Source organism: Dipodomys merriami, unplaced genomic scaffold, assembly GCF_024711535.1.
Source record: "Dipodomys merriami isolate MVZ:Mamm:240054 unplaced genomic scaffold, mDipMer1.0.p SCAF_1127, whole genome shotgun sequence".
Classification (NCBI taxonomy): Eukaryota; Metazoa; Chordata; class Mammalia; order Rodentia; family Heteromyidae; genus Dipodomys; species Dipodomys merriami.
Window position 1 is genome coordinate 211,365 of NW_027202413.1, and position 26,003 is coordinate 237,367.

Here is a 26,003-nt window from a genome sequence, read left to right on the forward strand (position 1 = left end):
TGGAAGTGGCACTGAGGCTTGAGTGGCAGAGTGCTAGTCTTGAGCAAAAGAAACTCAAAATGAATGGTATTAGGAAAAATGTAAAATTAATGAAATAACATCTCTCTCCCTCCCCTATATCCCTTCCTGCTTTCCTCCCTCCCTCCTTTTCTCAGTACTAGGGTTTATACAAAGGATTTCATGCTTAGGCAGGTGTTTAACTCTTAATCCACACCACGGCCTTTTTGTACTTTAGTTTTTAAGTTAGGGCATCCTGTTTTCTTCCCATCCCAGGACCAGCCTCCCATCTAGCTGAGATTATTGGAATCAGCCCAGCTTGATGATTGTGATCAGATCTCACTTTTTGCCTGGGTTGATCTTGGATTGCAGTCCTCTCAATCTATGCCTCCCAAGTAGATGGTACTACAGGAGTGACCTATTATGCTTAGCCTTTAAAATGATCACTTAGAGCTGGGCACAAGTGGCTCCTGCCTGTAATCCTAGCCACTCAGGAAGCTGAGATCTGAGGATCGAGATTCAAATCCAACCAGTGCAGGAAAGACCATGAGACTCTTATCTCCAATAAACCACCAGAAAACCTAAGTGGTCCTGTGGCTCAAGTGGTAGAGTGCTAGCCTTTAGCTGAAGAGCTAAGGGACAGCAGTACCCCGGCCAAGAGTTCAAGTCCCAAGACAGACAAAAAAAATCACTTAGGAAGATAAAAGAAAAACTCCTGAATTCTCACATTTATTTAAATAGCGGCTGCCAGTCATATTTCATAAAGCACTTTTGGGGCCCATGAAGTCTTTTATTTTTAAAATACAATAAAATAGTACTAGAGCAGTTGGGATATTGTTCTGCCAGTAACACAACTGTAAGAGCCTCGGAGGGAGCAAGCAAGCCGGCTACAGGCCAGCTCCACCGCCGCTTCTTCTGAGCAGCAAGCAGCCATGACTGGGGCACAAGCTCCTCAGGCCAGACCCTGCAGGCAGGGCAGCCCCTCCAAATCCCTCCAGTGGCTGACCTCAGGCCTCAAAGGCTCCAGCGCCGAGCTTCCTGGGCTCATCCCTAGGCTGGAGGTGCAGTGTGAAACAGCAAAGGAGCCAGCGAGACTCCTCCAGTGTCAGGGCAACCAGGCAGGAGTGGAGCCAAATGGCCAAACTTGCAGCAGCGACTGCAGCAGTAGTTGCTGCCTCGTGCAGCATGGGCCAGGGCTCCTGCAGCTGCTCAGGCACAGCCAGAGGCGGAGAAAAACTCCAGGACTGACACAGCCCCCTTCCACCCAATCTGCCTAAGATCTGGGAGCTGGAGTGGGAGCAGAAGGAGAGGGGTTCATATGGGTGTTGGAGGCATAGGCCTGCAAAACCCCATCTGAGCACCTGTGTGCCCTGAGGGTGCATACAGACATGCATCCCTTCCTTCCAATTTATTTATTTTTGTTGGTTGTGGGGCTTGAACTCTGGGCCTGGACGCTGTCCCTCAGCTCTTCAGCTGAAAGCAAGTGCCCTACCACCTGAGCCACAGGACCACTACCAATTCTTCTCGGGGAGGAAGGGACACCCTTTCCTCCATGCTGGGCAAAGGTTCTGCCCCGGTGCAAGACTCAGGTAACGGTTTGCTCAAAGTAGCATTCGTGCTTCATCTACTTAACCACGTAGAACAATGCCTGGAGACCCCCCCCCATGTGTAAATCACCTGTGCTTTACCTACTTTTACAACCTTGTTTAGTGGAACTGCTCCACATTTGTTGACAAGGATTAGCTTTTTCTGTTTAAACTCTCATTGTCTGTGCTCCCATAAAACTGTTTAACTCTCTGCCCCTGACTGAAGATTTACTTCTCCTGCTTGTGTGCTGTATATAAGCATGTGATGTTTCAATAAATTTTGTCTATACCCACATGGTGTAGTCCCTTCTTGCCTATACCACACATCATGTTCCCAGATCCCGCTGTGGAAACAGCAACAGATGGGGTTATGCCGGTTGATGCCTCTGACATCTCCCCCCTTTTTTGTTTTTTAAGTACAACTGTAAGCAAGAGATCTTTTGCAGAAGGGATTTGCAGAAACTATTTTGGAATGTAGACAGCAATATCTTGACAAGACATAATGCAATCAATCCTGTAGAAACACTATGGGTAAAACTGTGCCACCAGGTTCGAGGGTCCAATTGGTTTAGCACAGATGCAATTCCCTCAGCCAGACCTTCATATCCCACCCCAGGGAGTTGTGCCAAGAAAGTCTCAATGACTTCCTGCTGTAACTAGTGGATGTCCCAAGTCAAATTTTCTTGCAAGACCGGCAGGTGGTAGTGAAGTCCCTGCCAAGTAATGTTAGAAGTGTTGAATCAAGTAGGAGTGATGCACAGTTTATTGAGCTCTAATCACACTTGAAGGTTAGCTGTTTCTGCAGATCAATTATCTGGTCTCCCATCCACTGCACCGTGTGTTGCAGGGTGTTCAGACGGGAATCAATGTCCTGTTTAATATTGTGCTGATGAGTCCATAGCTGGTGACAGTCCAGCCACTTCTCTACAAAGTCCTTGGTTTGGATGGAGGAATGCAGGGACACTCCGGCAGTCGCAGCAGTCATGGTGATAGCAGTCATTTCAAGGATCACAGCTACACTCAGACCCAGGAATCTCCTAGTTCTCTTCAGCAGTTGCTGGAAGACTCCTGTCAACAAACCAACAGTGAGGCTCTCCTGCCAAGGTCGGGTGAGGTTAACAGGCACCCAGACCCCTAAGCGAGATCTTAATATCAGGAGAGACTGAGAAGGCATATTAAAAGAAATAGTATGATTTAAGCATGTAAAGAGTCCAGGCTGCGTGGGTTCTCATTGATTGACACTGTCCCTGTGGGCTAGGACATAGGAAAGTTTAATACAACCCTGTAGAGTAGAAGAATGGTTCCTGAAAAATGTATAATTTGCCTCATGGGCCCTAGTAAAGTGACCAATCCAATTCTGAGTTGTATAAAATTGGGTGGCAAGTTTTATACATGCCACTGCTCAGGCCCTAAGTGTCCCCTGAAATTTATATGTGGCCTACGAGGCACAAGGCCTCCATCATGTCAGGTGAGCAAGCCAATGGGTTCTACATGATTTATAACTCCATTGTATAGACGTCACCATCAGAAGAATTATTAGTATACCAATCACCAACATGCTTTTCAGAATAATTGGCAATGAAACATCCATGAGGACCTCAATCTATAAATGAGATGTTATCATTATGCTGTATAATCTTTCCTCTAGGGTTTTGACACTGAGACCACTGAATAGAAACATAAACAAAATTCAATAATTAATGTCCTGGCATACTAGGTTAGGTGGTCGCCCAGTCTTATTTGTATAAGAATGATCCTTACCAATAAAATTTAAGGAAATTGTGCTGAATAGCCCCATATGATTGTTGATTTTATCATCAGGCAAGATGTATGCCCATACCTGTCTTCTGGTTGGTAAGCAAGGTGATGTCCCTAAACACAGTGGTAAAGACTCAAATCCTAAGGAAATAATATAAGGTATGCCTTCCTCACCTGGATGAGTAGGGTCTGCATGATCCCATGGTGGAGGAAAATACATGCTGTCATTTGTATACGCCACCGGACCTTGGTCTAGCTAATCCACTAATTTTAACAATGGTCGGTGAGTGACATAGGCCCAATATGCATGTTCACTACTCACTGCAGAAGTATTCACAAGCAGTGCAATCATGGCCAAAACAGATATTCAGGTATTCTAGGGGTTTTTGTACTGACCAGGGTGGCTTCGGTCTTGTGTCAACACCTTATTCTGACCCCATGTTGCTGGGGTCAAGCTGGTTTTCTTAAGATAAGGATGATGGCTTCCTCCGGACTTCAACCTTAGGTCTGCAAAGCTGCGTACTAGATGTTCTTCCTCAGGGTTGTGTTGTGTTGTTTTTGCTTCTCTGGAGGTCGGATGAGTCAAAAAGGGACCCAGATGTTGCCAGTGGATCCATCTGGAATGATAGAAACACTGTTTTCCCTTATGGGGCATTAGTCTTAGTCTTCATTGATTAAATTTTTTAAACCATATGGGAATAGATAGTGAGGTGGTGCTAGAGGGATAAAATGCTTTTCAGCTTTAGTGAAAGGATCACTTTGAGTGAAATTTTAAAAATTTAGAGTAAATAAGGTTAAGGCAAAAGTTTCCCTTGGGGATTCCCCTTTTTTGTTTTTTTAATAATTGAAGCTTAAATGTTTTATGGGTTTGTAAACAGTTGGCATTAGTCTACACAGGTTCATTAAAGAAGTTTTACCTAGGGACTAACTTTAGTAAACTCCCCTAATATTTTTCTGATTGTACACTGGCTTTTAGAATATGGTGTGGGGTAGTTTGTCAAGGTGACAACTTTTTACTAATTACATTTTATTCCAAACTAGAGTTTAGGCATAATTTTTTAACTTTTCATAACTGTATGGACCCTTTGGGGGGCGGCTATAGCAGCATAGCCTGTTTAGTACTTTGGTTTGTAAAAGATTTAAATAGTCTAGGATGTTTAAAGGTAAGATCCATAAGAAGTTCCACTTGTAGGTGTTCAGTGGCAGTTTTGTAATTGACAAACAAGTTATAAAAGCAGATCGAACAGTTAGTGATTACAAATTGCATCAAGGCAAATAGGGTGGTTGAGTCCACACAACTGCCTGTAGACATCCTGGTATCTAGGCTGGAGATGGGGGCATTGCACCCAGCTTCAAGGCCTGGAGGTGGGACAAGTCTTACCTTGAAATCCTAGGAAAACATTACCTCCCCAAATGGGCGAAAGCATTGTTTAGCTCCTCAAATAGCCTAGGTGGGACAGGCAGGCCATCCTTTGGAATACAGATGTTTAGTGTAGCTCCTGGTGCTTAACTCTCTACTTAAGCCCTTATCTTTGAAAATTTAACATTTGGTCTAAATCCTGATATAAATGATCTTTTTAGTAATTATCAGACCACAATTTTGTTTTATTTTGGTGTTTATACCAATGTTTCTCTGCTTACCTGGGACTTATTTGTCTCAGTTAAATTTGAATTTTCTCCTTCCTTGTTCTGATTAATACCCTATCTGTTTACTTTTGATCTGGTCCTAACAATTTCATATTTTATTCTTAAACAAATTTATTTGGTTAGTGTCAGCCCAGAATTTACTGCCAATTAGGGTTTTAAGCACATACAGAGCAGTTTGGATTTAAGCTATTCCCCACAATTCACAACCTCAGCCTTTTACAGCCAACTATTACAAATGGTTGACAAGTTCTTGCCCAGTTATGCATGCTTATAAAGTAGCTTGCCATGACCTCCAGCTCTGATCAATTTTAGAAGAGCCAAACATTATTGCCAAAGTCCCAGGAGTGCCTCTTTCTATGTTAGGGTAAACGCAACCTTGACATTTCCCTTGGTCACTGGACTTGAACTTAGTGCCTGAGTGCTGTTTTTCAGCTCTCCAGTGCAAGGATTGCACTTTGCCACTTCGGATTCCAAAGCAACTCTGCCCGCTTTTTTGGCACTCTGCTGGCTAGTTAGAGATGATAATTTTTCTCTGCCTGGACTGGCTTTGAACTGCAGTTTGTAGATCGCTCACCTTTGGTCCTCAGCTCCACCCTCATCTGGGCCCCCTCCCATTTCTGGAGTTCCCTCCATAAAACTGGTCTCTCCCTCTCTCCACCCAGACCCACCTGAACTCCCATCTACCTCACTTCCTTTTCTCTCAGATACTTCTGCTACCAGGATGATGATGGAGGTCATGTGCTCCCTCTTGGGGGAAATATGGCTCCTCTAATAAACCTTGTAATAATCTTTCTCCTTTGCTTGCCTGCCTCTGCATGGTCCCATAGGATGGATGTGTCTGATCCTCTTTCACTGGTGGCTCCATACTGGGATAGGTTCCCCAGTGCATTTGCTCCCCCTGCACTTCAGAAGGGAGTTCAAACAGCTGCCCTGGGACCTATTCTGAGATCCTTCACTCCAGTCACCAGAGGACCATCAAGGTAACTTTCTCCTGACTGAGTGCTCTACCAGCCCATCCAGCCCCACTAATTAATTCCCACTCCAGGGTAAGTGACAAGTTTGTCTGAGGTCGGGGTTTCTGATTCCAATATCAGTGGTAAGGCCACCTGAGCCTTTCTGGGCTAACTGAGCCCCACCCTCACCATCTGACCAAAAACTTGGCCAAGTGCTGGAATTAGCCACTAGGGGCCTACCATGGCCCAAGGACCCACCTTGGACCAACATAAGGACAGTCTCCACTGGTGGGGCCACCACCTATTTAGGAGCCAACCTGCACTGCAGAGGACACTCTACTCTAGGCACATGGCTTCAGGTCACTTACCATGGGAAGGACACTAAATTTCTTTACATTAAGGCCACCTGGCCTTGGAGAGCTGTTGAGTCCCCATCAGTTAAATTTGGCCCCACATTTAAAACTCCACTTCTGAGAATGCTTGAGCAAGTAGCTCTCTCTCTCTCTCTCCCCCTCCCCTTAAACTCTGCCTCTTGCCAAAATTACCTGCTTGTAACCTCTTTCACAAGTATTTCATATGCTAAACGCTTTGGTTAAGCCCTGGAAGAATGTAACCAGTAATTGCTTGTTTCTACTCATTAGATAGAAAATGGGTGAGTTTAAGTCTAAACTCCCTGAAATAAAGGCCAACAAGTTTGGATATTACCAAAAGTGTATTAATCTTCTCTCTAGCATTGAGCAAGTGGTGGATGTGCCAAATTGGCATCTTGGTACTTCAGCTTAGTACTACCCCTTCCTCCTCCCCTGTCCTGTGGTGCCATTATGCTAAGCCAAGTGTATGTTTCTATTGCCTCCTGTTCACTAGGTTTCTTGTTGGCAAAGTTTTGTATTTTAAACTGACCACATGGTTCCATCATAATTAGAAAATTAGTTCCACTAAAATTTCAAAACTTTAAAAGTCTATTTTAAAATCTAAGCACGCTCTATAATCTGTGCACAAACATGTCTGTCTGTGTCTTATTTGACTATATGTAAGTGATTATGGTTTCAACGTTACTCTGCCTACTAAAAATCTTTGTCAATGGAAGCTGTGAAGTAATCTAAATTGCTTTAAAACTTTGTGACCTGACTAAGCCAAAGAAAAAACAGGCAGTTTTAAAAGACCTTGGAAAAGGACTTAAAAAAGACAATGTCCTTTACAAAGTAAATGAAATTGGTAACTAAGTTTGCTGTGAATTATGTCATTCCTATTTCCATCTATGCTAAGAGTTAACTATTGTACACTGACCATGGCGAGTAAACTAAAGCTAAGTGTTTCATTCTCTGTTTTCTCCCCTGTGTGCCGATAAACTTCAATTAAGATCAAGGGACCAGAGTGACTATGCCCAGTCAAAGCTGCCTAAACCAGTGGCACCAGCCTGCAAAAGCCAGTGTAAACCAGGTCTCTAACCAGTATATGTAGAAATATTGCAGGTTACCAACAGGAGGTGCAACAGTCCATACATGCTGGGAGATGCCACAGTCTCTCTCAGACTCTGGCCTTGCTTCATCTCACATGACCAAAAGCCTGTTAATTAAGGGTAAAACACAAGACACATTAGATATTTGGTTCTGTAAATGTTCATCGCCAGAAGTTAGACCATACGGGGTGTATGAGCAAAGGATAGAAATTGATTTCTATACTATTTTACAATTGGAGGTAAATTCCTAAAGGTAACAAAGACTGCAGAAAAAAAATATGGCCACTCTTTCTATTCACTGCCCACAGGACAGCCTACAGGCAAAGAATATACAGCCCAGTGTTTCAATGATGCATTTAAATGCAAATTAAAATAACTTTACAAAAAGGATTTAAAATGACATCCCCCTTGTAAAAATTTGAGAAGTTGTACGGAGTGGCTGGCCTCCCAGACAAGTTTAAAAGATAAATTTTTCCTAAAGGTTTATTTCAAAGTAAAAGTATTCTAGTTTGCCCTTAAAGTTTTTTGTAACAGTTGCCAGAAGGCCCACAGTAAAAGATAGGGCAAGTTTGTCAAATGTAATTTAATAAGTAAAACCATGCTTATAAAACTACTTCCAATGACCATCTTTGTTGCTTTTAATTGGAGTAAAAGTGACTGTTTGTAAAAAAAAAAAAAACTCATTGATCTGCAGTTCGAAGCCAGTCCAGGCACAGGCAGACTAAAGTCCCTGTGAGATTGTCATCTCTAATCTGCCAACAGAGTGCTCAAAGCTGAGTTGTTTTGGAGTTTAAAGTGGCCAAGTGCTAGTCCTGAGCTGGAGAGCTGAGGGACAGCACTCAAACCCTGAGTTCAAGTCCAGTGACTGACCAAGGAAAGTGCCAAAGATGTATTTATCCCAACATAAGAAAGGCACTCCAGGGACCCTGACAATGTTAAAACATCCAGAGGCAATTACAAACAAATGTTTGGATGACAAAAGTGGTATCAGGTCCTGAGTTACTTGAGCTTGGTCCTCCAAAAAATTGATCAAGCCAGAAGGTCATGGAAAGATAAGTTTGTAAACATGCCTATCACCCATGTTGGTCTAACTGGGCAAAACTTTCCAGAGATCTGTGATAGTGGGTAATAAAAGCTAAGATTGTAGAATGTAAATCCCAAAACCCCTGTATCTCCTCAAAGTCCTAATTGGCAGTAACTTTTGAGCTGGTTAAATTCATCTGTTGAAAAGCTTGTAGAGCTGAGATTATGTTCCTATTGAGATCTGTCTAAAGGCCTACATAGGTAGGCATTCCTCTGCCAGACAGAAAATGCTTTTATAAACCAGGGTGTTAAACAGGCTATGCTGCTGTAGCCCAAGAAAAGGCCTGTACATTTGTTATAGGTTAAATGTTGTCTATAAGCCACTTTAAGCAGGCTACCCAGAGGCAGTGGGTCATAGAGTGCCAATCAGTCTCAGGTTAAAAGCATCTACTGGGCTTTCTTTTAAAAATCTCTGACAAGTAATTGTTAGTCAATTGTGAACAAGTTATAGGTAACCTCCATCTCATTGATCTCCTTGTTGCTTTAACTGGAAATAAAAAGAGCTTTTGTAAGAAAGTTCAAAGCCATCCTGGGCACACAAAAAAAAATCCTTCTAAAACTCCATCTCCCTACTAATCAGCACAGAACCAGGACTATCCAGCCAAAGGCTGAAAGTGGCATTGTGACTCTAAGTAGTAGAGCATTAGCCTGGAACAGAAGGACTCAGGGACAGTGCCCAGGCCTTGAGTCCAAACTGTAAATGCCAACCGGGACAAGCTATCCCAGCAATGGATGTTGAGACAATGGCCAGGACAAAGTCAGTCCTGACCATGGAAAACCATGGAAAAGAGTAAGAGATGATACCCTAAATGGAGTCACTTTATGCTTTATGCATTGTTTCTGGCAAAACTGGGGCTTCAGCTTCCACCCCCACTACAAAGGCAGAGGAGGGGTCCCGCAGAGCAGTGGGGACCTCACAGATGATGTCCTTCAGGGGAGGGGGCCTCACAGAAGAGGCTGCAAAAAGGGGTGTACCTCACTGGGAGGCCGCAGAAGTGAGGGTGCATCGTGGGGAGGTCACAGAAATGAGGGTGCCTTGTGGGGGAGGCCGCAAAATAGGGGAGGGCCTCACAGGGGAGACTGCAGAGGAGGGGAAACTGCAAAGGCACAGAGGAGGAGTTTAAACTTAAACTCATCCATACTTTTACCTTCAGTTACAAGGGAGAGGGAAAGAGGGAGAGGGAGAGGGAGAGAGGAAGAGAGGGAGAGAGGGAGAGAGAGAGAGCCAGAGCTATCTGCCCAAGCACTCACAGAAGTGGAGTTTTAAATTTGGGGCAAAATTTGATTGAAGGGCTCAGCAGCCCTCCAAGGCCCAGGTGACCTTAATGTAAAGAAATTTAGTGTCCTACCCATGGTAAGGGACCTGATTCCACGGGTCTATATTAGAGTGTTCTCCACAGTACAGGTTGGCTCCTAAAGGGGGTGGTGGCCTTGCCAGTGGAGAATGTCTTCATGTTTGTCCATTTGCATTCCTTGGGCCATGGAGGAGGGGTCCTTGGGCCAAGGTAGGCCCCTGGCACTTGGCTAAGGTTTGGCTCTGATGAGGGGAAGGGGGGCTCGGTAAGTCACAGAGGCCCAGGTGGCCTTACCACTGAGATATCAGAATCAGAAACCCAGACCTCAGATAAACTGGTCACTTACCCTGGAGTGGGATTTAATTAGCAGTGTTGGATAGGCTGGTAGAGCGCTCAGTCAGGAGAAAGTTACCTTTGTGATCCTCTGGTGACTGGCATATAGGATCTCAGGATAGGTCCCAGGGAAGCTGGTTGAACTTCCTTCCGAAGTGGAGGGAGGATCAAACCCACTGGGGAGCCCATCCCCACAGGGGCGACCAATGTAAGAGGATTAGACAAAAATCCATGCAAGGGGACCATGTAGAAGCAGGAAGGCAAAGGAGAAAGATTATTACAAGGTTTATTAGAGGACCCATATTTCCCCCAAGAGGGAGCACATGACCTCCATCACTATCCTGGTAGCATGAGGATCTGAGGGAAAAGGAAGTGAGGTAGATGGGAGTCCAGGTGGGTCTGGGCAGAGAGAGGGAGGGGTCAGTTGTATGGAGGGAACTCCAGAAATGGGAGGGGGCCCAGGTGTAGGTGCTCATACTTCGAGCTCATGACTCTACCTGATTCTGGGGCCTGGAGGAGTTGCCTTGATCTCTTCTAAGTCATTTACCACATGAGGCTTTTCTGAACTCATACATCACTGCAAATTGCTAGCATTCCTCCCTAGCACATCACTCAATATATTTTTTCCATCATATATTTAAACATATTTATGTGTATACATTCTCTACCCTCCCCCAACTCCACACACAAAGGCATAGACCTTCAAAACAAAGCTTTTCTTTTTTTCCTTGCTACAGTGTCTAGAACCTAATAAACTCAATAGATACAAAAGAGTGAGCTGGGTACTAGTCTCACACCTGTAATGCTAGCTATTCAGGAAACTGAGATCTAGAATCACTTTTTCCATTTATTTCCCATTTTGATTAAAATTTAAGCATTAAAGGAACTTTTAAAGAGAATCAAGACTTCCTTTTTTCTGGAGGTTTCCTTCACTCCCTTTCACCTAGTCCAGCTCAACCTATGTCCCCCTGGGAGCTTTGGCATCCCAGAAAATCCACAGTCCCCCAGACCCCAGTTAAATTCAGACAGAATCCAGCATTGCCTTTAGTCATGTGGTGGGCAGAGCAGAAAGCATCCACCACGTGTGCTACCCAACACCTCTAATCCACACCAGTGCCACTTCCATACTCCTAGCCACATGAGCAGCATTGTGTCACCGTCGCTTGCACTGGCATAGGCTTCCGTGGTCATCAGGACAGATGTCCTGAGAGTTATTTCATCTGCACAAGGTGCCATTTCCTGGGTCCAGGTATATTGCTGATCTGGGAAATCACTGGCATTGGAGCAAGCCAGGGCTGCTGCAACCGCACTGTAGGATGCATCTCTCTGCAGCAAAACCTGAGGCCCTTCCTTCCTAGACACAATGGAGATCCTAGACAATTCCCTGCTTGTCCCTAGATGAGTCCATGAATATATCTACAGCCCTCATCTGTCAGAAATGAACAAAGAGTACAGAATTGTTCAAGTCATTTTCCTTCTTCACAGAAGGGTGCACTATCATCCTGGCCCCCCAGAGCGAGGCAGCACACCAAATGGGGGGATCCACTTGGTTTTCATCCCAACCTAGGAATGATATTATCCCTTCTCATGTTGCTAAGGAGTCAGGATCACATCTTTGTAAACAATCGGTTACCAGGGTAATAGGGTCATAGAAGGAAGACAAGTCATTCTAACCATCAGTGGACCATCCCTAGTCAGGAGGCAGTGTACTTTGGGAGGCTATTGCTCAAAAACAAACATCCTTTTTACCTGTTAATGAAACTGCAAATCCACTGCACCTCACCTTTGTCATTACAACAACAACAACAAAAAGAAAAAGAAAAGGGTGTTTTGGATTTTCTTGTCAGGACTGGCTTGAAACCACAATCCTCAGATTTCAACCTCCTGAGTAGTGCCAAGGTTTTTTATGAGACAATTCTCTCAAATTAACCACCAAGAAAGAAGCAAAAAGGAATAAAGAAAAGTCCAGGACTTGAGCTGAGGCTCAACTGGAAGATAATGGACAGCACCCATGCCCTGATTTCAAACCTATGACCAGCACATCATGAATATCATCATCATCATCATCATCATCATCATCATCATCATCATCATGTGAATAAAAAGACTGTGAGAGCCTATTAAGAATATTAAAATTGAGGGCTTGGAAGGTGGCTCAGTGGTAGAGCTCTTGCCTTGCATGCATGAGGCCCTGGGTTTGATTCCTCAGCACCATATAGCAAAAAAGAAAAAAGCCGGAAGTGGCACTGTGGCTCAAGTGGTAGAGCACTAGCCTTGAGCTGAAGAGCTGAGGATAGCACCCAGGCCCAGAGTTCAAGCCCCATGACCAAACAAAAAAATATTAAAATTGAGTGAGCCAGGCACTTTTTGGTGGCTGACATGTAATGCCAGTTAGGAGCAGGAAATCTCAGGATGGTGGTTAAAAGCCCACCTGGGCAGGAAATTCCATGAGGCTCTGATCTCCAACTAACCAGCAAAAATGCCAGAAGTAGAGCTGTGGTTCAAGTGGTAAAGCAACAGCCTTGAATGAAAAAGCAAAATAACAGTGACCAGGCCCAGATACATAGGGTAGGACTACTACTAAGTAATCAATTAAATACAAATACACAAATAAAAATCAGAGTGGAAGATGAGCACAAAAGCCAAGAGAATTGGTGGTTTACACCTGGAACTCAAGCTACACAAAAGACAGAACTTGAAGATCTGGGTTCCAAGGCAACCCAGGCAGAAAAGTCCCTTAGGAATTTGTGAGTATGTATCAGGTGTGGGTCTTGAACCCAGGGCTTGAAATAGAATTTTTTTTTTCTTAAAGGTAGCATTCTACCACTTCCTTTCTTTGGGGGATGAAATGGAGATAAGTTTTATGGACTTACCTGCCTGGGCTTTCAACCCCAATCCTCAGATTTCAGGTGCTGATACAGTACTCTTATCTTCTATGAGATTTTTTATCTTCCATGAACTGCCAAAGAGTAAAAGAAGCCAGAAGTTGATCTGTGTGGCTCAAGCCACAGAGACTGCTTGCTTTGAGGGAAAATGAACAACAAAATCCCTCATACACAGTGGCCTTGCCCTGGTTTCAAACCCAGGAAGTGACCAGGCCCTATGTTCAAGCCCTAGGACCACCACCACCAGCAACAAAAGAATGACTCAGGGACAGGGACTAGGCCCTGAATACAAAGCCTAGAAACAGCATTAAAAATAAAAGAAAAACAAATTCAGAGACTGTGGCTAGGCTCCAGAGTTCAAGGTCTAGAACCAGCACCAGGACGGACACACACACACACACACACACACACACACACACACACACACACACACACACACACACACACACACACACACACACACACACACACACACACACACACACACACACACACACACACACACACACACGAAATGAACAATATAATAAGAAGGCAAAAGAAGAAGAGCGAAGTCAATGAAATATTTTTAAGTAGTGGCTCATGCCTATAATCCTAGCTACTGTGGAAGCTGAAATTTTTGGATTGTGGTTCATAGTCAACCTGGGCAGGAAGCTCCATGACACTTGGTTTTATGTGTGCTAGTCCTGGGGCCTGAACTTGTGCTGTTTTGCACAAGACTAGAACTATTCTACTTCCAAGCTCTTGGTGATTAATTGGAGATGAGAGTCTCAACAACTTTCCTGCCCTGGCTGGCTTTGAACCACTATCCTCTGATTTTAGAGCCTGGCTAATGTCCCTGTCTTCCCATGAGAATCTTTCTTTTTTTGGGGTTGGTCATGGGGCTTGAACTCGGCCTGCACACTGTCCCTAAGCTCTTCAGCTCAAGGCTAGTGCTCTACCACTTGAGCCACAGGGCCACTTCTGGTTTTCTGGTGATTTAGTGGAGATAATTGTCTCATGGACTTTCCTTCCCAGTCTGGCTTTGAACTGCAATCCTCAGATCTCACCCTCCGGAGTAGTGGCTTACAGGCGTAAGCCACTGGCACTCAGCTTTTTTTTTCTTTTCTTTTTTCTGTTTTATGGGTTGTGGGGCCTGAACTCCAGCTCTGGATGGTGTCCCTTAGCTCTTCAGCTCAAGGCAAGCACTTTACCACTGAGCCACTTCCCAGCTCCTCCATAAGAAACTTATCCCTTATGAATCACCAAATTTGTTTTACAAAGCCAGATGTTGAAATGTGGCTTAAGTTTTAGAGCCTGCCAGCCTTGCTCAGGACATGGGAGAGACTCCAGCACAGTGACCTTGCCCTGATTTCAGGTTTAGGAACAGTCACCACTCCCTGTGTTCCAGCCCTAGGATCAGAACCAAATAAATAAATAACTCCCCCATTTTCACTGTATTTGATCCCATTTTCACTGTATTTGATGTTGGCGTAATTTGTGAAGGTGAAGGGAAAAAAACAAATTGTTTAAATAGGGATACAGCTAGACCGATTGCAACAATGAGATGTACAAGAAATTATTTCAAAAAATGAACTTTACAACTTTTGCCTGGTGGGGGTGGTAGAGAACATTACATAAACAAAGCCATTCATGCAGCTGTTGCTCAAGCTGTTAAAGTATGCTAGCCTTGAGAACAAACAATACAAAAAATTCTTCATTCACAGTGACCCTGCCCTGACTTCAACTCATGTCATGAGTTGAAGCCCTAGCAACAAAAATGAAAATAAATAAATAAATAAAGCCAGAACTTTATCTGTGGCTCAAGCCATAGAGACTGCTAGTCTTGAGAAAGAAAAGGGAAAAACCTCAGACACAGTGGCTCTGCCCTGATTTTATGACTAGCAAAAGTTAAGGCCCTATGTTCAAGCCCTAGGACCAGCAATGAAGAAAAAAAAAAAAATACAGCAACAACAAAAACTCGGCAAAAATGCCCAAGTCCTGAGTACAAGCCATAAGAGCATCACCTAAAATAAATGCAGAAAGAAAGAAAAATACAAAAAGAGCCACAATTTGAACTGTCTTGAGGTGGGAAGCCTACTAGTCTTGAGAAAAAATTAGGAATGACCAGGCCTGGAGTTCAAGTACTATAACAAGCTCAAAAAAAAAAAAAAAAATCTGTTGGGAGCCAAAAGGAGTCTCTCAACATGAAGATAGGCTTGACTATCTCACCAGAACATCTTGTGGCTGAGTTTACAGAACCACTCTCAGAAATCCGATGCTTTCATCCTGCCTTATGCAAATATCCTGCAGCTGCTAATGACCACCCTTTCACCCTGCCCTATGCAAACATCCTGCAGCTGCTATGGCCAATGAAAAAGCTTCCTTAATGGCCAATTTAAAAGCTTCCTTATTCCAAGCATATAAATACCCCTGTGTGAAAAATAAAAATTTGCAGCTTGATCAGAATCCCTGTCTTGCTGTCATTCTTCATGTCTCTTGTCCCTTCATTCCTTCTCGTTTAGGTTCATCGCCCTCGTTGACGTCCTGCAGGTTGGGACAAAAATCCACAAAAAAAACTTCAAAACAAAAACCTCAGAAAGAGTGGCCAGCCCTAATAATAAGCTAGATGACCCAAACTTATGAAAAAGAGAAAAAGAATAATAAATTAAGTGAAAAGAAGGACAAAAATATTAGAGCCAATTCAAGATTTTAAAAATATGGTTCAAACCTATAATCCTACCTCCTCAAATAGCTGAAATCTGAGCATTTGTGGTTTGAATCCAGCCTGGGCAGGAAAGTAAATGAGAATTCTTTTCATTTATGCTACTCCTGGGCTAAAACTTGAGTTTTACTCAAGGCTAGAGCTCTACTGCTTCCTACCTGTTGCTGGTTAATTGGTGAAAAACGTCTCATTGATTTTCATGCCTAGGATGGCTTTGAACCTTGGCTCTCAACTTTCTTTTTTTTTTTTCTTTCTTTCTTTATTTTCTTTTATTTATTTTTTTTCTGAACACACTGTACAGAGGTGTTACAATTACATGGGCAGGTTAATGCGTACATTTCTTATCAAGCATTGCAGCCTCCTCCTTTGTTTACACTACACATCCCTTCCCAGCCTCCCCCCCCAACCGCCCACCCAATCCTCCCGGCTTTCCCCCCCACCAACATTGTAAAGCTCGTTTTCGACATGACAACTTGTACTTCTCATTGTTGCAACAGGTCTACCTGTATCCTTAAACGACTTGTTTTTCCCCATCTCCTACACAAGTTATAATGACATCAAATATAGTGAAAGCAGGGTTATACTGTGGGGGAGGGACATACAAAGCTACAAAGAGATAATCTTACAAATGCGTTAGAAACAAATGCATGAAAGGAAAAAAACATTAAAATACATATCTAAGGATTCATTTTCATAACATCACATTATCTGACCTTTTCCGCTTGACTCATACATATACTAGATATTGCAAATAAGGGAAACCATGGGACCTATGTTTCTTTTGGCCTGGCTTACTTCACTTAATATAATGTTTTCCACGTTTTTCCATTTCCTAACAAATGGGGCAATGTCATCTTTCTGATGGAGGCATAGAATTCCATTGTGTATATATACCACATTTTCTTGATCCATTCATTTACTGAGGGGCATTTGGGTTGGTTGCATATCTTAGCTATGGTAAATAATGCTGCAATAAACATAGTTGTGCTGTTGGCGTTAGTGTGGTCTTGTTTGTAAACATTTGGGTAAATGCCCAAAAATGGGATTGCTGGGTCATAGGGGAGCTCTATTTGAAGTCTTTTGAGGAACCTCCATACTGCTTTCCAAAGTGGTTGAACAAGTTTACATTCCCACCAACAATGAAGTAAGGTTCCCTTCTGTCCACATCCCCTCCAGCATCTGTTGTTGTTAGAGTTCTTGATTTTTGCCATTCTAACTGGAGTGAGGTGGTATCTCAATGTTGTTTTGATTTGCATTTCTTTTATGGCTAGAGAGGCTGAGTATTTCTTCATGTGTCTATTGGCCATCCTTCTTTCTTCTTCAGAGAAGTTTCTCTTTAAGTCTTTAGCCTACTTGTTTATTGGGCAGGTTTTTCTTTGCAGATTTGTTGTTGGGGGATTTAATTTTTTGAGTTCCAAGTATATTTTAGATATGAGACCCTTGTCTGTTGTATGGCTAGTGAAGATCTTCTCCCAATTAGTGGGCTTTCTATTGATCTTGCTAGCTATGTCCTTTGCCATGCAAAAGCTCTGCAACTTCATGCAATCCCATTTGTCCCACCTTTCTTTGATTTGTTGTGTTTCCGGGTCTCTATTCAGAAAATTTCGGCCTGAGCCGAGGAGACCTAGGGTTTCTCCTATTCCATCCTGTAATGTTTTCAAAGTGTCTGCTTTGACTTCGAGGTCTTTGATCCATTTGGAGTTGATTCTGGTGCAAGGTGATATATAAGGATCTAGCTTTAGTTTTCTACAAGTAGTTAACCAATTTTACCAGCACCATTTACTGAAGAGGCTGTCGTTCTTCCATTCTATTGTTTTAGCTCCCTTATCGAAGATTAGATGGCTATAGGTCTGTAGGTTCATTTCTGGGATTTCAATTCTATTGCATTGGTCCTGATGTCTGTTCTTATGCCAATACCAAGCTGTCTGGATAGTCATCTTGGATTCCTGTAGTTCTTTTTTCCTTTCTGTCTTTTTTGACAGTTGTGGGGCTTGAACTCAGGACTTGTGTGCTGTCCCTGAGCCTCTTGTACTCAAGCCTTGTGCTCTACCATTTGTGCCATAGCGCCACTTCTGGGTTTTGAGTGGTTAATTGGACATAAGAGTCTCACAAGGACTTTTCTGTCTGGGCTGGCTTCCAACTGAGGTCCTCAGATCTCAGCCTCCTGAGTAGTTAGAGCCATAGGACACTTATCTCACTTGTTAGGTTTGAAAAAAAGAGATAGCCAAGTAAGAACAGCACCATGCACATGCTATTCAGGTAAGGGGTAGTTTTATTCAGTAGACCTGCTGGGACCAGGCAAGGTTGGCACTCCACATGGCTGGGAAAGGCCTTGGAATGAGAGAGAGCTGGGAAAGAGAGGAAAGAGAGAGGAAAGAGCTAGAAAAGAGCAGAGAGAGCAGAGAGAGAGCAGAGAGAGAGTGTCTGGGCCTGGGCTAGGCCTTATCTAGGGTACGGGCAGAGAAAGGTGTGGACACATCAAATTCAGATATGACGTCAGTGGATGCAAATGTGACTTCTTCCAGGTGTCCCAGTTGCCTAGGTAACGCAGTTACTGGGTGGAGACTTTGCTGTTAGGAGTGTGGAGTCTGCTCGCCATCCAGGAGCAGACCTTACAATATTAACAACAACAAAAAAAAAGATGAGCTATGGCTCAAATTGTAAAACTTCCATCCTAGAGGGGGGAAAAAGCCCAACACCTCAAGAAGACTGGCAGGTCAAGCCCTAGTATCACCATAAAAAAATGAAAACCAGGGCTGGGAAGGTGGCTCAGTGGTAGAGTGCTTGCTTGCTTTGGATGCATGAGGCCCTGGTTCGACTTCTCAACATCACATAAGCAGAAAAAAAAGCTGCAAGTGGTGTTGTGGCTCAAATGGTAGAGGACCAGGAGCTGAAGTGCTGAGGGATAGCACCCAGGCCCAGAGTTCAAGCCCCATGACCAGCCAAAATAAATAAATAAATAAAAGCCAAATACAAAGAAATAAAAACAACCACCAAAAATAAAAAGGAAGAGTTGTGCACTGGCTAAAGATGTAGTGCCTGCTAATTTGGGGGGGGGGGGGGCGGAGGGGGAGAAAGCATGGACACTGGAGACTGGCCAGGCCACTTTGAAGCCCTGGGATTAACACAAAGAATAAAAACAACAACAAAAAGGCAGAAAATGATCTTTGGCTCAAATAGACTATCAGCTTTAAATCAAAAACAAAAACTAAACAACACTGACCAGGCCCTGTGTTCAAGCCCTAGGTCCAGAACCAAAACATAAGAAAAAACTAGCCAGGTGCCAAAGGGTCACACCAGTAATCCTAGCTACTCATACTCAGGAGGCTGAGTTCTGTGGATCACAGTTTGATGCAAGGAAGGAAAGTCCGAGAAACATAATAGACTACTCAGAAAAAGCTGGAAGTGGTGCTGTGGCTGAAGTGGTAGAGTGTTAGCCTTGAGCAAAAGAAGCTCAGGGACAGGGCCCAGGCAGAAGAGTTCAAGCCCCAAGGTCAGCAAAAATGAACAAAGAAAAAAGAAAGTGAGTAATTAAGCTGTGGCTCAAGGTATGAAGCCTGCTAGCCTGGAGAAAAAAAGGTAAAAAATGTAAACAAAAATATTAAAAAATTATTCCCAGAACCACATGCTCCAGTGCACTTTTCCCTACACCCTTAGTTTGCAGACAACCAGGCCAATGCCCCTGCTATACCCTGTATCTCTATGCCAAAAATTTCAATTATTTGAAAACTGCCTTCCGAGAATTGCCACATAGGGACCACATTGAGAATTATTGACCTCAAAAATATTTATTAACATGATTTCTTTTATTCTTGTGATTTTTCTATGTCATTCTCATCATTACTTCCCTAGCACCTAGCAAATTACCTAGAATAAAAATATAGAGACATATCTGCTTATTGAACATCTACATGTATATTTGGGATAATAAGCTAGTTTATATGGGGTCAACAACACTGAGCATTTTTTACAATGAGCCTCATACTTTGTAAAAAACAAAAACAAAAACAAAAACAAATAACACAATTTAACCCTCAAGAACTCTACATTTGCTAGTCAGCAGTCACTCATACCTCTCATCCTAGCTACTAAATGGAAGCAGGTGCTTGTGTTGTTAAAAATAGTAATGTTATAAAGGAAAAGCAGAGAATTATTATAGACTATAGGAGATCAAGTATACACAACTATATATAATTCATGATCATGTACTGGTATTAGTACTGGAGAAAAAAATGACAGGGACAGAATTGAGCCAATTGTCAAGACTGAAATATAGACAAAGATTAAGCAAAGTATGGCATTGTGATTAATTTACTGAAGCCGGTAACTACTGTGGCTATGTAATAATGGGACATTTTTATCCTGAGGAGAGCAAGATTAAAATATGTAGGAATAGAGGACTATGATATATACAAGTTAATCTCAAATGTATGTCCACAAAGAGAACATACACACAAATAAGTGATTAAGCGAATGAAGGAAAATGTTAACTATAGTGAATAATCATAAAAAGCACATAAATACTGTTTATATTCTTTTTATGACTTTTCTTAAATTTGACCATTTTTTTTTAATTGTATTTTATTTTATTTGGGAACATACTGTACAGAGGGGCTACAATTACATGGGCAGGATAATGCATACATTTCTTACCAAGCATTGCAGCCTCCTCCTTTGTTTACCCTTCACTTCCCTTCCCTGCCTCCCCCCTCCCCCCACCCAATTATACCCCCCTCCCCCCCCACACCGACATTGTAAAGCTGGTTTTGACATGACATTTTGTACTTCTCATTGTTGCAACAGGTCCACCTGAATCCTTAAACGACTTGTTTGTCCCCATCTCCTCCACATGTTATACTGACATCAAATATAGTGAAAGCGGGGGTTACACTGTGGGGGAGGGACATACAAAGCAACAAAGAAATAATCTTGTAAATGCATTAGAAACACATGCATGAAAGAAACGAAAACATTAAAATACATATTTAAGGGTTCATTTTCCTAACATCACATTATCTGACCTTTTCCGCTTGACTCATACCTATACTAGATATTGCAAATAAGGGAAACCATGGGACCTATGCTTCTTTGGGCCTGGCTTACTTCACTTAATATAATTTTTTCCAAACCTTTCCATTTCCTAACAAATGGGGAAATGTCATTCTTTCTGATGGAGGCATAGAATTCCATTGTGTATATATACCACATTTTCTTGATCCATTCATCTACTGAGGGGCATCTGGGTTGGTTCCATATCTTAGCTATGGTAAATAATGCTGCAATAAACATAGTTGTGCTGGTAGCTTTAGTGTGGTCTTCTTTGTAAACATTTGGGTAAATGCCCAAAAGTGGGATTGCTGGATCATAGGGGAGATCTATGTGAAGTCTTTTGAGGAACCTCCATACTGCTTTCCAAAGTGGTTGAACAAGTTTACATTCCCACCAACAATGAAGTAAGGTTCCTTTCTGTCCACATCCCCTCCAGCATCTGTTGTTGTTAGAGTTCTTGATTTTTGCTGTTCTAACTGGAGTGAGGTGATATCTCAATGTTGTTTTGATTTGCATTTCTTTTATGGCTAGGGATGTTGAACATTTCTTCATGTGTCTATTGGCCATCCTTCTTTCTTCTTCAGAGAAGCTTCTCTTTAAGTCTTTCGCCCACTTATTTATTGGGCACTTGTTTCTTTGAGGATTTGTTGTTGGGTGGTTTAATTTTTTGAGTTCCAAGTATATTTTAGATATGAGACCCTTGTCCGTTGTATGGCTAGTAAAGATCTTCTCCCAATCGGTGGGCTTTCTATTGATCTTGCCAGCTATGTCATTTGCCCTGCAGAAGCTCTGCAATCTTATGCAATCCCATTTGTCCAACCTTTCTTTGATTTGTTGTGCTTCCGGGTCTCTATTCAGAAAATTTCGACCTGAGCCAAGGAGACCTAGGGTTTCTCCTATTCCATCCTGTAATGTTTTCAGAGTGTCTGCTTTGAGTTCAAGGTCTTTGATCCATTTGGAGTTGATTCTGGTGCAGGGTGATATATAAGGATCTAGCTTTAGTTTTCTACATGTAGTTAACCAATTTTGCCAGCACCATTTACTGAAGAGGCTGTCTTTCTTCCATTCTATTGTTTCAGCTTCCTAATCGAAGATTAGATGGCTATAGGTCTGTAGGTTCATTTCTGGGTTTTCAATTCTATTCCATTGGTCCTGAGGTCTGTTCTTATGCCAATACCAAGCTGTTTTGATTACTATGGCTTTATAGTAGAGTTTGAAATTTGGTATTGATATTCCTCCAGTAGTGTTCTTTCCGTTGAGGAGCGTTTTTGCTATTCGGGGTCTTTTATTGTTCCATATGAATTTTTGGATTGCCTCCTCTATTTCCTTGAAGAATGAGGGTGGAATTTTGATAGGTATCGCGTTGAATTTGTAGATAGCCTTGGGAAGTATTGCCATTTTCACGATGTTAATCTTGCCAATCCAGGAGCATGGGAGGTTTTGCCATTTTTTAAGTTCTGTGTTGATTTCCTTTTTCAAGATTTTAAAGTTTTCATCATAGAGGTCCTTCACTTCTTTGGTTAATTCCTAGGTATTTTATTTTTTGTGGGGCTATTACAAATGGAGTTGCTTTCCTAATTTCAGCCACACTTTTCTCATTGTTGGCATATAGAAAAGCCATTGATTTTTGGGGTTAATTTTATAACCTGCTACTTTGCCAAAGTTTTGAATCAGCTTGAGTAATTTGGGAGTGGAGTCTATGGGATTCTTTAAATACAAGATCATGTCATCTGCAAAGAGGGAGAGTTTTATTTCTTCTTTCCCTATTTGGATCCCCTTTATGTCTGCATCTTGTCTTATTGCTGTAGCTAGGCATTCTAATACTAGACTGAAGAGAAGTGGAGAGAGTGGGCATCCTTGTCTTGTTCCTGAGTTAAGAGGAAATGTCTTTAGTTTTTCACCATTGAGTATAATGCTGGCTGTAGAGGTTTGTCATATACAGCCTTTATTGTATTGAGGAATGTTCCATGGATTCCTAATTTTTCCAGAACCTTCATCATAAAGGGGTGTTGGATCTTGTCAAATGCTTTTTCTGCATCTATTGAGATAACCATGTGGTTCTTATTCTTGCTCCTGTTGATGTGATGAATAATATTAATTGATTTGCGTATATTGAACCAGCTTTGCATCCCTGAAATGAATCCTGTTTGATCATGGTGTATGATTTTTTGGATGAATTGTTGAAGTCGATTGGCCAAAATTTTGTTGAGAAGTTTTGCATCAATGTTCATCAAAGAAATGGGTCTGTAGTTCTCTTTCTTTGATGAGTCCCTGCCTGGTTTTGGGATGAGGGTTATGATGGCTTCATAGAATGTGTTCGGTAGTGAGCTTTCTCTTTCAATTTCATTGAAGAGTTGGAGGAGTATTGGTGTGAGCTCTGCTTTGAAGGCCTTGTAAAATTCCGCTGTAAAGCCATCTGGTGCTGGACTTTTCTTAGCTGGGAGGTCTCTTATTGCTGTTTCTATTTCAATGCTTGATATGGGCCTGTTAAGCTGGTTTAACTCATCTTGGTTTAGTTTTGGCATGTCAATATTTGCTAGGAAAAGGTCCATTTCTGAATTTGACCATTTTTAAACAATACTAGATTGAATAGTGAAGAGATGCACTTGAACTGCAGAAGATGAGTTCCCGAGGAGTGTTCTGAGAGGGTTTCATGGAGAAAGCAAACATTAGGGGATAAGAATAAAAGATCAAGTGTTACCATATGAAAAATTATGGAAATCCAAACATTCAGACTACAACAATAAAGTACCAAGAGTAAGAAGGTTCACAGACACAGAAAATAACTCAGGGCTACTGTGGGTTGAGGGAAGGCAAGAGGCATGAATGGTTTAATGGCCCAAAATTTTTGTCAAGGGTGATGGATATGTTTGGGATAAGATAAAGGTGATGGTTCTACAATACTGGAAATGTACTGAATGTCACTGAATTGTGGTTATAATAATAAATGTTATTACTATTTCCCTATAAAGAAAAACAATCATCCCATTTTAGAGGCTACTGTTTCCAGGAAACTCTCTGACATTATATACTCACAGGAAACCGTACTCTTTCTTTCTTACATTCAGTAGATTTTAAACATGTATTTCTTTATGTTTTTTTTTTTCTTTTTGAGGTCAAACCCTGCTAGCACAGGCTGGCCTGGAACTTTCTGCTACTTTGTTGCTTGAGGAATGTCTTTCTTCTACCCAAGACATTCCATAACAAAATTTATTTTCTAATAACAACAACAACCAAAAAGATCAATTATTAGGGTCCTTACCCTAGGACTTAGGAGCACACAGGACATCTTGATTATATCAGTTCCCTCTGTCCAGAGAGCATTGTGTGCCTGGGGCTTACTGGTTTACAGAATGTCTCCTGAGCCTGGGAAAGATAGGTATAAAAGGAAAAAGCATCCCATGTCCTGTGCATGAGCAGGCAATGGAATATATGTTGTATTAAATATTTCTCTGGATATAGAACCTCTCTGCCCACTCTGACCTTGGATATGAACATAGCTCACAAGTCACCAACAAAGAGCAAGGCTTTTGCTCTTACTTCCATATTGTAAATGGTTACTATCTCAGTTTTTATTCACTGAAGTGTCACAAATAAATGAATCACAATCACCAAGAAGTAATAACTTACCCTGGCCAGTTTGTCTGGTTTGCAGGAGATGTGTTGGGAAAAACATCTCTGTTATCTCTTCAGAAAAATCTTCATCCCCTGAAAAAAACAAAGTTTTACATGAAAAACATTCCAGAAAAACTGCTGAGGATCACAAGAAAGGTGAGAAGGAAGAGGAGTGAAGGCAGCAGAAGTATGCATAACAATTTAATGAGCATGGAATATGAGTGCTTATAGAATTTTTTCCTTTCCTTCTCAAGTTTTTATGATGCATTGTTATCATTATCCATTCTTTCACTATTAAACTTAAATGTCCAATTAAGACAAACATTTCTGAGACTTTTCTTCCACCACTGGTTAAGCTGAAGCTACAAGTGTTAGGGATAATAATAATCACTCGGCCTTCTGAGATTTCTGGGCAGACTTTGTGGCCTTGCCAGCTCCAGCAGACTTCTTGTCCACATCTTTGATGCCACACACAGCAACTGTCTCCTATCACAAACAGCAAGATGACCCAAAGGAGGATAGTCAGAGAAGCTCTCCACATACACAAGGCTTGCTGGAACCATATGAACCATGACAGCATCACTAGACTTCAGGAATTTAGGACTAGCTTCCAACTTCTTACAAGATCTCTGTTCAAGTTTCTCTTTCCACTCAGTAAACTTGCAAGCAATTTACGCTGAATGACAATCCAGGACAGAGGCATAGTTAGTACTGATTTGGCCTGGACGGTTCAGGAAGGTCACCTGAGCAGTGAAGCTAAATGCTTCCTTGGGTGGATCATTCTTGTTGTCATCACCCACGTTGCCACACCAAACATCTTTGGCTGACATGCTTATAGAATTTTTTTGTGCATAGTATGTCGATAGATGTTCTTAATGGGCTTATAAGAGAGGTGGGCATTATCACACTTTGGCAATAAAGATAATGAAGGCTGGAAGAGGTCAAGAATTTCCACAAGATTTCTTAGCAAAGGTTAGGAGTTAAACCTTGGCCTCCACTCTCAATGCTCTTTGCGTCACATTACAGAAGAATGAATGGAGAGTATGAAGCAGATATTGTATAAAGTAAATGGAATTCAGGGCTGGGAATGTGGCTTAGTAGTAGAGTGTTTGCCTAGCATGCATGAAGCCCTGGGTTTGATTCCTCAGTACCACACAAACAGAAAGAGACAGAAGTGACCCTGTGGCACAAATGGTAGAGCAATAGCCTTCAGCACAAAGAGGCTCAGGGACAGAACCCAGGCCCTGAGTTCAAGCCCCAGGACCAGAAAAAAAAGAAAAGAAAAAGAATTTTAAAAATGGAATTCAAGTTATGGGAAGAGTTTCAGGCAGAGAAAATGAGTGCCAAGATTAGGGGGTGAAAGCATAGCAGGAAGTTTAGTATAATCACAGCATTTAATGTAAACAAAGGAAAAAAAGCAACAAAGTAGGATCCAGCAAAGACTAGGCCTTTACATCCTAGTAAGATTTCAAAGTTTCTAACGAAGAGATGAGGAACCACTGAATGAATTTTAGAACAGAGACAAGTAAGATCAAATTTAAATCAAAGGAAGATCATTTTAATGGCTGAGTAGAGAACTGATCAGCACTAATCTAGGAACAAAAAAAGGAAGTAAAATTGAGGGAATAATCCATGATCC

At 42.1% G+C, this 26,003-nt stretch overlaps 1 protein-coding gene across 18 annotated transcripts in view; it reads right to left on the minus strand.

Moving 5' to 3' along the window:
- Window positions 1-26,003, minus strand: part of LOC138822599 (endogenous retrovirus group K member 18 Env polyprotein-like) — a 74,617-nt gene that overhangs the window by 43,553 nt on the left and 5,061 nt on the right. For 5 of the 18 annotated variants that reach the window (XM_070015423.1, XM_070015420.1, XM_070015425.1 and 2 more), the window contains exons 3-8: window positions 24,380-24,457; window positions 12,985-15,522; window positions 10,191-10,287; window positions 7,423-7,507; window positions 3,738-3,958; window positions 699-2,651 (exon numbers count right to left, since the gene is read on the minus strand). In XM_070015423.1, coding sequence (XP_069871524.1) covers window positions 2,356-2,651; window positions 3,738-3,958; window positions 7,423-7,490 — 585 coding nt within the window. In that variant the 5' untranslated portion in view covers window positions 7,491-7,507; window positions 10,191-10,287; window positions 12,985-15,522; window positions 24,380-24,457 and the 3' untranslated portion in view covers window positions 699-2,355. The other 13 variants (XR_011370567.1, XR_011370566.1, XM_070015419.1 and 10 more) reach the window with 12 other exon arrangements.